Raw genomic sequence first — 15,736 nt, 5'->3', positions numbered from 1 at the left:
CTCCTCAAAAACAGGATTGAGTAGATGCGGGGGAAATCATGCGAAGCTGCGGGGCAAAATGCGCCCGTGCAGCAGCTTGTGTGAAATTGACACGTACCATCGGGGCAAAAGGGAAGAGCGAGCGTGGAGCAGCACTTGTGGGAAATCGGTCTGAGTCTTAATGTCTTATCAGTTAAGCAATGGAAGCATTTTTTCGGGAGTATTAGCTCTGTTAATTCAATTAAGGCAGCAGTCATAGGCTTGAGGAATTGTTCAAAAGGGGCATCTAAGAATTAAAGTGCCTTACACAGCTTCGTTAGCACCTGACACGGTTTCCACTAAGGAAGGAAACAGAAGCTTGCACACCTGCCATTGGACTGGTCCTGCAGCTGGGGCGGGAGACGGGCGGCCTCACTGGCTCTTCCTGCTTCTGCCATCCTTTTGAAAGGAAGCATCAGGAAGACCTGGCAAGGCCATGCGGCTGGCCAGCGAGTGACTCCCACACTGTCACAGTCCATTTCCTCAGGCCTGAGCTAAGGAGCTCCTCTTCTTCCTCCCCAGGGCCTCTGAGTCCCTCCTTCTTTCTATCTTCTTCTTCTGGAAGGAGCTCTGCCATGGTCCCTGTTCCCTGCCGAGCAGCTACAGGCTGCACTGGCTAATCTGAAGACGAGGAGGTGAGGCGGACAGTGCAGTGACTACCCCACCAAAATTCATAATTAAAGGGGGAGATTCGGGTGAGTGCAGCAAAATTGATGAGGGCACAGCAAAATCGATAGGGGGTGCCGCCTGCTCTGCCTCCCCCCCCCCGCTGGCTGCAGCTCTGAATGGAAGGGCCAAGGGGCACCATTGTTGGGCTGCGTTTAGAGCATCAGTTGGGCTTAATCCAGCCCTGATCTCCAGACAACCAAGATTGGTTCCCCCGGAGAAAATGGCTGCTTTGGAGAGTGGACTCTATGGCATTATGCCCTGCTGAAGTCCCTCCCCTCTCCAAACCCCTCCCTCCCCAGGCTCCACCCTCCAAAATCTCCAGGTATTTCCCAATCCAGAGCTGGCAAACTTATTTTCAGGGTATATTGGGGGTTCACAGCCCTCCATAATCCTCTCCCCAAATCCCTGCACATAGAAACTAGATTTCAGAGAGAAAGACCCATGTCATACCTCCCATCTTTAGCTTCAAACCTGCCAAAAGAGAGTAGTAGTGAGAAATTTAAGTTACTTTCATCCCACAGTCTAACCTACTTTACAGAATTTGTATGAGGGTAAGGTGAAAAGCCTGAAAGTTTAGTTAAAATTTGATGGCTCTTGGCTTGGGAGAGTTCTTAAAAAGAAGGATTTTTATGTGCTAAATTCATTGCCTCAGCAGTAGCAGATAATCTTATTTCATACTACCGATATCCATGTGGTATCAGTGTGGGGCCTGTTTTGTGGTCTTTGTAGCTGCCTGACCAATGCCTGTCAAAATTATTAGGTGACAATTTTTTGAACAACCTGGAGCAGTTTATCACCCATACCTGTTCATTACCACGTTGTGACAGATAAAAGCCTTTGTCAGGTATGGGCAGCCGATGAATGCCATGTTTACATGCAGTACTCCATTAAATTCCATATTATGGGTGGCCTAGGCTGTTTCCGATTCAGCTCAGAGGCCATTGTGAAATTGTTAAGTTCAACACCATTCATACTGGAGTGTGAGGATATACTCTGCCCGGTTAATGTCTTGCAGAAGCCAGTATCAACTGGGCTGAGGTGACTACAGTATTTTGTCTGAAACGTATCTGAAAGCAGTTTTGGATTAGCTAGTTACAGCGAGAGGAAAACATCAACATGAACAGTTACAGCGGAGGCCATTTTTACCATCATGACACTTGTAAGGAAGGTCATGTAGAAACCTCAAATGAAAAGCTCCATTTTATGGCTTATATTTGTAGTGTTGACCAGGTTCACATATGCAGGAGAACAAGATGGTAGAACAGATGGTACCACTTTAGACTGTGAGCAGGTCACAGTTTGGAATGCTTCCTGTTGTTAATGCCAGTAGAAACGAACACGGATGGCAATGGGAAGGGATAGAACCTTTCTTTCTCCTGTTCTAGTTTTCTATTACACTGAAGGCTTTTTCTTTTAATACGAAGGACTAGCTGGAATTCACTACCTAACTGAAGTGATGCAATGAATTGTACTACCTCTGAGTTCTGCTGCCTCATTCTCCTGTATGTGTGAATCAGGCCTTGGTATAGGACTCCCAACTAGCCCTGATTCTCTTTTAGTAGAAGGAATAATATCCAATATGAAGAAGATGGGAAGGAACAAGTAGGAATTGCAGACAGGACTCTTTCAGTGTAATATCGTTCTAAACCCAATGGATTTAGAAGGGTGTAACTCTGTTTAGAATTACATTGTTAATGTCCTGTCAAACATCTATAATTCCTACTTGTTCTAGCACACAGACAACTAGCAGATAAGGGAGAAAGCGAGCCTACTTCCTAGCTTTTCTCTGTGCAGGGGGTCATTTGGGACAATCTTGAAACATGAGCTCCTTTTCCGACTTGTCTTCAGGAATGATACAGATACAGTCTAGTAGGAGAGGCTGCACAATGTTGCAAAGTACTGGGTTCGCCGCATGGATGACTCGGACGACGACATGCGGTTGCACACGTTTATTGTACTTAACACAAGACTAACTCTAACGGCCTGACAGGGCCAACTATATACATATCCACCCAGCACCCCCTATTCCCATTGGAGGGTTTGAATGTCCCGCCAAGTGGCTATTGGTTGGGGCTGGGGGAAACCAGGATCCAAAGTTTCCTTTGTTCCAGGAGCCAAGCTCCTGCATGTGCCGCGGACCCCTGGTGGCGGTCCACGTACATAACAAATGTGATCCTGCTTCATTTGTAGGTCAGCGTTTATAGACTCAAGAGGCTCAGATCTTTTAATGTATTTCTCTTCAAATAGATTTTCAGTTCCTAAAGTGGTTCTATTTTGCACTTCTCTCAGTTTGAATTCACCCTTCTTGGACACGAGTAGCCAAAAATGGGTACTGTGCTTCAAATAAGACTTCAGCAGTGCTTCCACAATGATATTAATACACCTCTGTCAAGTACTTTTATTGTGTTGTCTCAAAGTCATAGCAAACAACAGGCACAAAACCATAAAATCACAACACAAAGTTACATTACCAGCTGTAATATATAAACCACCAGCACAGTAGGTTTTAAAAGCAGATTAGACAGAGTCATGGTGGGTAAGTCCACCAATAACTACTAGCCATGATGACAAAAGAGAGCATCCATGTTCAGAAATAGCAAACCTCTGAATGACAGTGCTCGGGTGTAACGTCAGGGAAGGCCTTAGCCTCTGTGACCTGTTTGTTGGCACTCCAGGGTAACTGGTTGGCCACTGTGTGAAAAAGGATGCTGGATCAAAGGAATCACTGTAATCTGATCCAGCAGTGCTCTTTTTTGGTTTTAAAACATATAAAGAGTTTCATTTGCCTTTTTGGTTAATGCATCAAGAAGAATAGAACCCACAGAGGAGTTGTTAAAATTTACACTGACTTGATGTTTTCCTCTCGCCTCTTTCTTTCTCAGGCAGCAGCTGTGTCCCAAAAGGAACTCTCTGGATGTACGCTGTGACCAGGAGGTTAGTGCTGAATAGTCTGTAACCTTTGCCGATTTGCGTAGGTTCATGTTTTTCTCTCTTTTGGATTCTTGTTACTGGCTACCTGAATATGTTGACGGGGTAATGTTTTGAGTTGTAGAACGGGATCCAGAATGCCGGCATTGATATCAATGAGCTCCGCTTGGTCATGCCAACCCAAGAGAACGAAAACAACAACCACTCTGTTGGGGGAAATGGAGCGGGTAAGCAGCGGGCTGTTAGGAAGAGCTCTGTTGTCAGTCTTTAACTGTCGCCGTCCCCCGCCCCGAGATGCTGGAGATGATTTCTGCATGTGTGAAACTTGAACTCTTATACTTTACAAAGAGGCCTTTACCTCTTCTAGCGCTTGTTTTTCCCCTCCCTTGGTAGAGTAAATTTGTTTTCCTTGGCAGCAAAAGCCCACAAGTGTAATCCCAGAGTGCTGCCAACGGAAACAGACATACCCAGTGTTGTAAACCAGGTTAGCAGGTCATATGTTCTTGTTAATCTGGTGACAGAGATGATCTTTAATGCACCCATGAACGGGCACACACGCGTGCCATTTTCTCATGGCCGTACCCGTAAAGGATGAATTTTTGCAGCATTAGATTCGTGTTTTTTATTATGGTCATGCTGTCATTTCCCCCCCCTTATTACATTAGGGATTTTTATTCTTTATCTTGGTTGTGCAATTAAAGGAGCAGTCCCAAGAAGGTCTTTGCAGAAGCAAGGCCAATTTTACTTAACAGGTAGGGTTGCCAACCTCCAGGTGGGGACTGGAGATCTCCCGGAATTACAGCTGATCTTCGGATGGCGGAGAACAGCTCCCCTGGAAAAAATGGCTGCTTTAGGGGGTGAACTTCATGGCATTATACTCTGCAGAGGTCCTTCCCTTCCCCAGACTCTGCTTTCCCAAGACTCCACACCCAAATCTCCACAAATTTTCCGACCTGGAGTTGGCAGTCCTGTACAACAGGACTTAATTCCAAAAAAGGGTTTTAGGATTGTGGCCTTACTCCCTACCACTTATCAATGTAAAACTTCAGTCCCAAGGCTGGGAGCATCCCTACCTAAAGACCACTTTAATTTTGGTTTGCATCTCCTTTCTCAAGACCATTTCCCCTCCTCCCCAGAACCGCAATAACAACTGGCACTGGATGTTGGCAAAAATTAAATCCCACCTCTGATCCCCCCCAAAAAAACCTCTGAGTCCTACAGTTGCCAGCTCTGGGTTGGGAAATATCTGGAGATTTTGGGGTGGAGCCTGGGGAGGGGTTTGGGGAGGGGCGGGAGTCCATCCTCCAAAGCAGACATTTGCTCCATGGGAACTGATCTCTGTCACCTGGAGATCAGTTCCAGTTCTGGAAGTTCTCCAGGCCCCACCTGGAGGCTGGCAGCCCTATTAGCTGTGCTAGAATTCTGTTCCATTATATTGAATTCCATTCTATGTACAGGTATTTTTGCTCTGCGTGTAGTGTGTGTGGTTAGTAGTCAATCACGTAGTCTCTCACTGGCATTTTGAAACAATGCAGTCCAAGAACAATCTTAACACTTTTTAGGGGGTTTTTTTGCCATCAAGTCACAGCTGATTTATGGTGACCCCGTGAGGTTTTCAAGTGAGAGACATTCAAGCTGTGGTTTGCCATGGCCTGCCTCCATGTCATGACCCTGGTATTCCTTGCTGGTCTCCCTTCTAAATATTGACCAGGGCCAGCCCTGCTTAGCTTTCAAGATCTGATAGGATTGGGCTAACCTGGGCTATCTAGGTCAGGGCACCTTTTAGTAACAACACCTGTAGGAGTCATTCCGTTCAGACAAGGGGTCGCTCAGTTAAACATTCAAGTGGGGAACCTTGGGACAGTAATGATTCTGCAGCATACGGTTGTCTCCCTCTGTCCCCACTTCTCTGGAAATAAACAAAACATTTTTGCATTTTTTTCAGTCACTTCCTGTGATGGCAGCACCGAACGTTCCCCACCACAAACCGACCCGGATGTGCCCTCGTCAATGTCGGCAGTGACCACAGAGTCTGGAAGTGATGAGGTGTTTATAATTTCAGCTGGCCCTGGAGCTAGTGGCTTGAGTTTTACTTCTTACAGAATCCAGGTAGAGGAGGCCAGTGTATATTTGGTGCATGGATGTTGTCAGTCAGATCGCCCTCTGCTGTTGTTGTTTTTTTAGTTTTTATTTGTTTAGACAACAACCTCAGATATGCAGACGATACCACTCTAATGGCAGAAAGTGAAGAGGACCTAAAGAGCCTCTTGCTCAGAGTGAAGGAGGAGAGCGCAAAAGTGGGCTTGAAGCTCAACATAAAAAAAACTAAGATCATGGCATCCGGCTCCATCACTCCTTGGCAAATAGAAGGGGAAGTCGTGGAAGTAGTGATAGACTTCACGTTCCTGGGATCCCAGATCACCGCAGACTGTGACAGCAGCCATGAAATTAAAAGACGCCTGCTCCTTGGGAGGAAAGCGATGGCAAACCTAAACAGCATGATAAAAAGTAGAGACATCACCCTGCCAACAAAAGTCCGCATGGTCAAAGCAATGATATTCCCAGTAGTCATGTATGCTGTGAGAGTTGGACTATAAGGAAGGCTGAGCGCTGAGGTATAGATTCTTTTGAACTATGGTGCTGGAGAAGACTCTTGAGAGTCCCTTGGACTGCAAGAAGATCAAATCAGTCAATCCTAAAAGAAATCAACCCTGACTGTTCCCTGGAAGGCCAGATAATGAAACTGAAGCTCAAATACTTTGGCCACCCAATGAGAAGGGAGCACTCACTGGAGAAGACCCTGATGCTGGGAAAGATTGAAGGTCAAAGAAGACGGGGACGGCAAAGGATGAGATGGTTAGACAGTGTCATAGATGCAATGAACATGAAATTGAGCAAACTTCAGAGGACGGCAGAAGACCGGAAAGCCTGGCATGATCTGGTCCATGGGGTCGCGAAGATCAACTGTGCGACTGAACAACAACAAAAAAACTCAATGGCTTGCATAGGGTTGCCAGGTCCTCCCAAGAGCCAGTTTGGTGTGGTGGTTAGGGGCGCGGACTCTAATCTGGAGAACTGAGTTTGATTCCCCACTCTTCCACATGGATTTGATTCCCCGCTTCTTCACATGGAGCCAGATGGGTGACCTTGGGTCAGTCGCAGTTCTCTCAGAGCTCTCTCAGCCCCACCTACCTCACAGGGTGTCTATTGTGGGGAGGGGAAGGGAAAGGAGATTATAAGACGCTCTGAGTGAAGGGCGGGGTATAAATCCAATCTCCTCTTCTTCTTCTATGGTTGTCAGATCCAGGTTGGAAAACTCTTGGGGATTTGGGGATGGAGCCGGGGGAGGACAGGGACCTCAGTGGGGTACAAAGCCATAGAGTCCACCTTCCAAAGCATCCATTTTCCCCAGGGGAGCTGATCTCTGCCATCTGGAGATGAGCTGTAATTCTGGGGGATCTCCAGGTGTCAGTTTAAGGCTGGCATCCCTAGCTGCTTGCAACATCTTTTTTCCTTCCTCAGTTTTATCCTAGATTCATAGAGTTGGAAGGGATCTTCAGGGTCTAGTCCAACTCCCTGCACTATGCAGAGAATCCACAAATACCACCCCCACCCCCCAGTGACATGCTCAAAAATGTTGGGAACCCCTATTCTCACAGTAACCTTACTGTGAAGTAGGCTAAGTTAAGAAAGAGTGTGTGTGTGACTGGGCTAAGGTCACCCAGCCAGCTTCCATGGCAGAGTGGGGATTTGAATCTGGGTCTCCCAGACCCTAGTCTGACATCCTAATCCAGGGGTCCCCAACATGGTGCCCACTGAGTCCTTTCCTGATGCCCACCAAGAGTTTTTAGAAAGTGAGCAGGGCCAGGTGGGGCTTTTGCCCAGCAAGTCTTCTGATCAGCCATCGGAGATCTGATGGGCAGTGCAGATTTTTTAAAAAGTTGCCTTGGCAGCAGTTGCCACCACAGCTCAGGGGTCTTCATTGTGTGTCTCAAGGTAAGCTATGGCAACCATTTTGTGGCTGGCTTTGCCTCCGAAGAGAGCCACTTTGTAGTTGTGGCCACGATACCCTATCAGAACTTCAAAGATGCCAACAGGCTCAAAAACATTGGGAACCCTATCCTAACCACTGTAGCATGCTGTTTCACTTTCTGAGAGTCCATTTCCCCGTGCAACACACCCTGCTACACAGTATTTGGGGGGTAAACCCCCATCTCTTAGCTGTGACTTGTATGTATGCCACCTGATGGTGTCTCGCTTGATGACGTGTACCTAAAAACGTGCAACCGGCTTCCATTTAGTTATGTGGACCAGAACACCATGCACAAGACTGCACAGATTCAAGCATGCCACTTTTCACCATTTATATCAATAACCTCCAGAATTAATCTAAAAATTTCCTGGTGGCAGAGTTCTTAATAAAGAAGTTGCTCCCAGCCCAGAAACAGGTCAGCCTCAGCACTGAGCAAATAATGAGTTGTTTTCCACTTGGTAGCTGTAGGGGTGTTTTTGGCATGATCCAGAACATTACTCCGATGTTTATGGAGGTGTGAAATGTTGAGCCTTGACAGTAAACAAAGATCCCAGACTCACCCTCACTTGAAGTGCTTGTCTAGACAATTGTGAAACTGTAAGCGGATTTGCAAAAAAGATTATCTAAATCCCTTCACTAAGAAGCTCCAGGCCTCCAATGGAGCCTGAATCTGAGCTTTGGTAAGGAAAGGAGAGGGGTTTTTTGGGGGGGAAATAGCAGGGAACCTGATCCACTGCTGTTAAGAATGAGGGGTGTCTCCTGCAAGTCCGTCCCAGGATCCTTGAAGCCTTTGCTGTGATCTTTTAGAGACTGTTCATGTGAAGCAGATAATTCTAAAACATACCGTGCAGTTTCTCTTCAAAGGTGTGTGTGTGTGATAATTTTAGAGGATTTCCTCCTGTCCTTTTTGCTTGACTGATAAGACTCTTCCCCCCCATTGGCTTTTAAACATTTTTTACTGCTGCTAGTGTTGTTTTTATGCTTTTTTTTGTCAAGTCACAGCCAACTTAACCCCATGGGTTTTTTTTAAGACAAGAGATGAACAGAGGTGGTTTGCCGTTGCCTGGCTCTGCACAGCAACCTTATATTTCCTAGGTGGTCTCCCATCCAAGTATTAACCAGGGCTGACCCTACTTAACTTTCAAGATCAGAAGAGATCGGGCTAGTCTGGGCTATCCAGGTCAGGGCAAATAATAAGTATTGTCAAGTAGCAACTGACTTATGCCGACCCCCCCTTGTGGGGTTTTCAAGGCAGAAATGGTTTTCCATTGCCTTAATCTGAATTACAGCCCTGGACTTCACTGGTGGTCTCCAATCCAATACTAACCAGGGCCAACCTCACTTAGCTTTCAAGCTCTAATGAGCTTGGGCTAGGCTAGACTATTCAGGCTGCTTCTGTAATGCTGTTATCGTTCTCTTATTGTCTTTAGAATTTTACGGTTGGTTATTAGCTGTTTGTTGTTGCTGTGTTCGTTAATTTGAATGTTATTACTGTCTTAAATATTGTCATGTTTTTATTTCTGGTGATTTGAATTGTGTGTTGATTATGTGTTTTAAAATTAATGTATTTTCCCCCCCCCCAAGCTAAAAATAACCCAGGGAGGAAGGAGTTTCCTCTGGGGAAGTGGGGGATGCGTATGGGGGATGAGCCCGGAAAAGGTTAACCCTTCTTCCCAGTGCCGTGGGCCTGATCCACGCCAGCACTCCTACTGCTACTTTTTGAAACTGATTTAACTCATTGCGGACCTGATCATGAATCCCTGGCATTGTGTGGGCAGTGGCTCAATAACAGAGCATCTGCCCTTCGTGCAGAAGGTTCTAGGTTCAGCCATTGGCATCTCCAGCTGTAGTAAATGATGCTGAAAGACCTCTGCCTGTGCCCCTGGAGAGCTGCTGCCAGTCAGCATCGACGGTGCTGACCTTAATCGATCAAGGGCCTGATTCAGCAGAAGGCAGTTTCATGTGTTCACGGGTACGTTAGCCATCAGACAGCCATGGTTATTACAGTGGGACCATTTTCTGACAGATAATTCCTTTTTCTACGAAATGACCCCTGCAGATAATTCTAACATCTTCACCCTTCTGCACAGTCTAAAACATTTACTGACAAAGGTTTATGTGTGTATTAGCTTATATGGGCAGCCTTTTCTTCTTCATGTAAGCAAAAGATGTTTTTGAAATTGACTTAAGTATAAAACTATCATGGAGAATAAGTGTGTGATTTTTTAGAAGCAGCTTGCATTTGGTTTTCCGTGCTATTCATCAGAAGACGACTATATATATAATTTTTAGAAGACAAACAGGTAATTTAGAGAAAGTACAGAAAAGGAAAAATAATTATGTAGCATAAACAAAGAATAAAGAAATATTTCTTCCCAACACCCCCTTCATTACATTAAAGAATTTTTGAAACACTGTCTATAAGGTACAGTAAGATTACATCCGTTGGGATACATTTATATTCAACAGTTTGCATTTTGAAACTAATCTGTTTCTCAAATAAGTTATTAGTTTCACCAGTACTGCATACTTTCGTCATTACTGCGTACTCGATATTTCGATGAATAGGTAATATAAAGAAAATACAGAAAGAAGAAGATAATTATATATCATAAAACAGAAAACAGAAAATATTTCTCCCCAGAAGACAATATTGAAAGTTGTCTTTGCTACCCAATTGAATGAAGATGCCGTGTGGCCTCTGCCATATTTCATTTTTAAAATAATCCTAAATAATAATTTAATAACACGCAATGATTTTTCTTTTAGGACAAGAGCCTAAAGAGAAGCATCACAAGTCCAGGCTCTGTTTCTGACTGGCGGACGACTGATCAAACCGACCGAGGCACAGGCACTGCGGAGAAAAGGCTGGCCCAGACCGAGAGCCACTGCCCCAGGCAACGGACCTGGAGCGCACGAGCATTTCAGGATTTACTGGCTCCGTTACCTCAACTACAGAAGAAATGGTGCAGCTGGACGACCAACAGCCCTTTCACAAAACTGGTGAACAACAGTGTAAGTGTTTGTGGAAGGCCTAAGGGAGTTACCTAAAATGTGCCTGCTACAGATTTGCTAGAGTTCAGTCCCGATTGTGTTGCATGCTAATAAGCACCACAGATGTACACGTGGCTGGTGCATCGTCTTAACAGCATTTCTATCTATTTCTCAAATGTATATCCCACTCCCTCTCCCCCAAGTGGGACTCAGGGCGGCTAATAGCATACAAAACACACCCAATGAAAACAATGCAAACGATACAATAAACTTTAAAATATAAAACAAATAAAAATCTAACCCCATTATGAAGCATACCAGCTGCCTGGTGGATCACAATTCTGGGTAGGGCTCACTACTTTATTAATTTATTTAGGTTACTTATAATCTGCCTTTCTCACTGAGACTCAAGGTGGATTACATCGTGTAAATCAATGCAGTCAGCGGGATGGGACATCCAATAAGCAGTGTAATAGGAGTAGGAGGAAGGAACTAAAACCAAGTGAAAAAACAATGGGAGGCCCGACCTGGATGGCCCAGGCTAGCCCAAACTCATCAGAGCTTGGAAGCCAAGCAGCGTTAGTATTTGGATGGGAGACCACCTAGGAAGTCTTAGGGTTGCTACAAGGAGCCAGGCAATGGCAAACCACCTCTGTTAGTCTCTTGCATTGAAAACCCTATGGGGTCGCCAGACCTCTGTTAGTCTCTTGCATTGAAAACCCTATGGGGGTCGCCAGATGTTGGCTGGGACTTGATGGCACTTTTCACCACCAAAACACCTGGAACAAAGCGTAATTATTAATGTGGCACATTAAACGATGCAGAAGTTACATAACAATAGATAGTACATACTTTACACCATGGGTGTCAAACACCAGGCATGGTGGCCAGATAACAATAGATAGTACATACTTTACACCGGGGTGTCAACACCAGGCATGGCGGCCAGAACTGGTCCGTCCAGGGCTCTTATGCGGCCCACAAGCAACTGGTTCAAGGGAGGGAGTACTGGGGGTATGTGGGCAGAGCCACTCCATTGTGGCTTCAGCATGGCAGAACAACCTTGTCTGCAGCAGTTAAGCATCGTGGGAGCATCTGTCTGGCATTGCACTGCTGCCCCTCCAGTCTGCCTATGTGGGGTTTCTTCTGCACCCCCCTCCCTGCCCATGGGGCTTGCAGTGAGGCTACACCAATTTGGAGCTTACCAACTGCTGTCCTTTATACAGTTTCTATCTCCGGTATCTGACATTATGTTTTCTGGCACACATGGCTTGGCCCAACAAAGTGACATTTATGTCAGATCTGGCCGTCATAACAAGTGAGTTTGACACCTCTGCTTTACACTGTAGCTTAATCCACAGTATCTTGCCCTTTATTAAAGCATCCCCAATCAATTCCATTATAATAAATCCCTATTTCCTTTGTAAAAATGGCCTTCCTGAATAATTCAGTTTTGCATAGTTTGTGAAATGTCAGGAGAATGGGAGCATTCCTGATGTCATCAGGTAGGTGATTCCATAAGATGTGGAACACATCGGTGAATGTATATGCTTGGGCAGTTATTGAGCTTGCATCGTGGTACCTGGGGAAGGCTCTGCTCAGGTAAGAAAAGCTGTCATGGTGGTGCATAGGGGAGAGGCAGTCTCATAGATGTGAGAGTCCAAGGCCATGAAGGGTACCTTAAACTGAGTCTGGTAACTGCTGGGCAGCCAATGGAGTAACTGCAGAATGGGAATAATATACATGCTCCATCTAGCTCCTGATGATAACCAAACTGTGGAATTCTGCACCAACTAGAGTCTTCCAGTTGACCGGGAGGAGAGTCCTAGGTAGAGTGCATTATGGTCGTCTAGTCTTGATGTTACTGTGGCATGGAGCCAGGTGGCCAGATTGGCCAAGTCAAGGTAGAATGCCATCTTCCAGGCTAAAATAAGTCAGCAGAAAGAAACTTTTGCATCTGTGTTAACCAGTGTTCCCTCTAAGCTGAGTTAGTGTGAGCTAGCTCAGAGTTTTTTGACCTCCGTCTCACACATTTTTATCTTAGCTCAGGAAAGATGGCCCCAGAGCAAACTATTTTATGCAGTAGCCAAATTGCTCACTCACAACGTTAATGTCAGTAGCTCACAAAGTAGAATTTTTGCTTACAAGTCTCCATAGCTTAGAAGGAGCATTGGTGTTAACTTGCTTCTCCTGCAGTAATGCTGGATGTGGTGTAACCCCTAAGCTCTTGACTGAGCCAATGAGGTTTGGCTTTTTCCTTCCTGTTTTGGGTGCTCTGTAAAGCTGTAGAAAAGTCAGACACATGAGCTCTTGAGTGTGAGCTAAAGGAAAGAGCTAAAGGATTCTTGGCAGTTTGACTCCCAGCCTGTGTCTTCGGGCAAGCCAGCCAATAGGATCAGGACTAGCCCAAGACATAGTTATTTAGTAAATGTTTGTTTATTTAGCATTTTTATTGTTGCAAGCTGCTTTGGGTTCCTGTGGAGCTGAATAAGCAGGCTGTAAAACAAAGAAAGACGATTATAGCAGTCATTTGGGCATACATTATTACGATTCCTTGTAAGATGGGAAGCTGTTCAGGGTTACCAGCAAGCACCTTATCGGAATGCCTGAAACCTTTACTTGCACTTTGTAAGTTGCCCGAGTATCTTAAGGCTGTAGAAAAGCCGACATCCACATGGAAACAGGAGAAGGAAATGAGGTAGGACGTTTGAGGAAAAGTTATGAAAGAGCCTCCATCTCATTACACGAGCCCCAAGAAACGTCTGCTTGCAAATCTCTAACACTTTTCAGAATTGATGTTATGATTGTTCCTGCCAGGGCTTTTCTACATCAACAAGAAATCCAGCTGCAGCGACAAGAAAGATAACGTCAGCAGCAGAGATAGAGGGGATGTTGGAGCTGGCTTACTCAGACTCATCGGCCAGCACTGCGTCCTACCCGCTGACGCATTCGGCACAAAAGCAGCGCAAGTTAAGCAGCTGTAACTTGAAGAGATCCCGCTTTGGAAACCCTTATTTCGGATTTTTGACAAGCTCCCCTGACTGTAACCGTCCAAGGACATCTGATCCCTCAAAGCCTTTGAATGTCAGATCTCCAGGCAATGGCCAAAGCCAGGGATTGAAAGAGCCTCTGGAAGGTCCCATCCAACTCAGAAGCAATGGTTCAAAATCCAAGGAGCTGTCTTTGGAAATGGACAAACCCAAAGCCGTTTTTGTTATTTCGGAAGAAGGGGATGACCAACAGCCGTTGGTTTTAGCAGAGCATGTTAATCCATACGCCGATGCTTTACCTGAACCAAATGTCGTCATGCACAATCTAGGGATGGCCATGAAGGATGAGCAGCCGGTGGGCACAACTGTTCAAGGAGAAGGCTTTGCTGAGTCCCCCAGCGCCAGGACAGAATTTGATCTTTGGGGGGAGTACCCCAGCATGTACAAAGATTCCTCCAAGGGCTGCAAAGTTTATAAGGAACAAAACAACTACATGCCGGTTACGGAACCCGAAGACACTCATCAGACTTTCGATTCCTTAGCATCGCACATGCTGTGTCAAGCTTCAGTTCAGTAACTCTTCCAAACGCAGTATCCAAACTGACAGTGAATGTTCAAACTTGCACAAATTGGAAGCAATAAAGACGATAAATGTTTCTTTAAAGATGCAACGGAAGCCGGTCTGTGCATAAAGGTGGGAAGAAGGCTTAGGCAGCCAAGACTCTGTTATGGCCATAGATCATGGGAATGTGTGTGCCCTTGTACATTGCCAACTGTCCTACTGAGTGACTGGGGCGAGATCCTACTGCATAGAGCTCTCTACGTCAGCTTACTGAGAACTTCTAAAGGCCACCCAACTGGTTCCCATGATAAAGAATCCAGGCTTCTTTACAGTGGGGTTTGAGCCATGGCGGTACCACCTTTTTGGATGGCCCTAGCAGGAGGACTGTGGCCAGGGCTGCTGGTGGAAGGGCTCATCCTGTTTTTAACATGCAACCTTGCAACGGATCAACCAAATTCCCTGTTTGGGGACACTTGCACAGTTCCCTAGACAGAGGCTTCATTGTGGCCACAGTGAGGTGGTGACGGACAGAATGTAAACCTGTGCCTAACAGGAAAAGGAAATATTGAAGGGTCAAGGGTTAGCTGTACAAACACAAAGTAGGCATCATCCTTCGTTGATTTTCATGGCATACAGACACAGAGTAGATTGCAGACTGCATTTGTGCTACTGTGAGTGACAGAGTTTCCTCAGAGCAGAGGACCTCCCTGTAAAAAAGTTGCTTGTTTTCACTTTCTGGGTCTTGCAAAGAGAGCTGCCTGCCTTTTTTTCTATTTGAGACAAGATTGAGAAAAGAGGGAGAAGGCAGGCCAGCGTATAGAAGAGTGCTGCTTTATAATGGAGTCCTTGAATTTCCTCTCCTGCAGAAAATTGTGGCTTTATGCTATTAAGATTGCCAGAGGTTCCTCAGTGGGCAGGGTGGGTTCTTTTAAGACTCTGCTATGATGAGAGGATGGTTTCCTAGCTTGCAGAGAGCCGCTTCGTTTCTCCTCCCAGATGTGGTTAGTTAGCAGACTTTCTGACCAGGCAACAGATTTGAACAAATCCACTTCTGGTCGTTTGGTAATCTTAACACAAGAGAGACAGAACTGAGCAGTTTGGGAAGACACCCGAGCATCGTCACACTTTGTCATGGCTGAAAGGAACAAGAACTACGAGTAGCCCAAATCCTATTCGCTACATTTAAAGGTGCTCTTAGCAGAACAGGCATGTTTGCTGCAGCAATAAACACAGTTGCACAATTGACACACTTGCCACTGGTGTTTACCAACAGTAAACATGTCTGAGTGGGGATACATTTAGAACCAGAAATTCTGGATGGCTCTAGTTCTTTTGGCCCATAGCCATGCATTTCTATCCCTGACCGCATTTGCTGTTGCCAGAAGGTACACAGCAAATGTGCTTGCTCTGTGAATAAGCCCTTAAACATGGATTGACGAAACCAGGCGGCTCTCTAACAAGGCTGTCAAAAATGCTCACGTCTGCCTTATCTCCCGGCAGAATAAAACACCACGCGTCCTGCATGTCCTTGTCAGCAGAGCC

General features: G+C 45.7%; 1 protein-coding gene across 1 annotated transcript in view; it reads left to right on the top strand.

Moving 5' to 3' along the window:
* LOC107120985 overlaps nucleotides 1–14,578 on the top strand; it is a 25,230-nt gene extending 10,652 nt beyond the window's left edge. Inside the window, exons 4-9 of the mRNA XM_015423779.1 lie at nucleotides 584–653; nucleotides 3,570–3,621; nucleotides 3,740–3,842; nucleotides 5,561–5,724; nucleotides 10,418–10,663; nucleotides 13,460–14,578. Coding sequence (XP_015279265.1) covers nucleotides 584–653; nucleotides 3,570–3,621; nucleotides 3,740–3,842; nucleotides 5,561–5,724; nucleotides 10,418–10,663; nucleotides 13,460–14,209 — 1,385 coding nt within the window. The 3' untranslated portion in view covers nucleotides 14,210–14,578. The remainder of the gene's footprint in view (nucleotides 1–583; nucleotides 654–3,569; nucleotides 3,622–3,739; nucleotides 3,843–5,560; nucleotides 5,725–10,417; nucleotides 10,664–13,459) is intronic.
* The last annotated feature ends 1,158 nt before the right edge of the window (nucleotides 14,579–15,736 follow it).

The sequence above is a fragment of the Gekko japonicus genome, unplaced genomic scaffold (assembly GCF_001447785.1).
Source record: "Gekko japonicus isolate JY-2015 unplaced genomic scaffold, Gekko_japonicus_V1.1 scaffold137, whole genome shotgun sequence".
Lineage (NCBI taxonomy): Eukaryota > Metazoa > Chordata > Lepidosauria > Squamata > Gekkonidae > Gekko > Gekko japonicus.
This window is presented reverse-complemented; position numbering and strand designations above follow the sequence as displayed.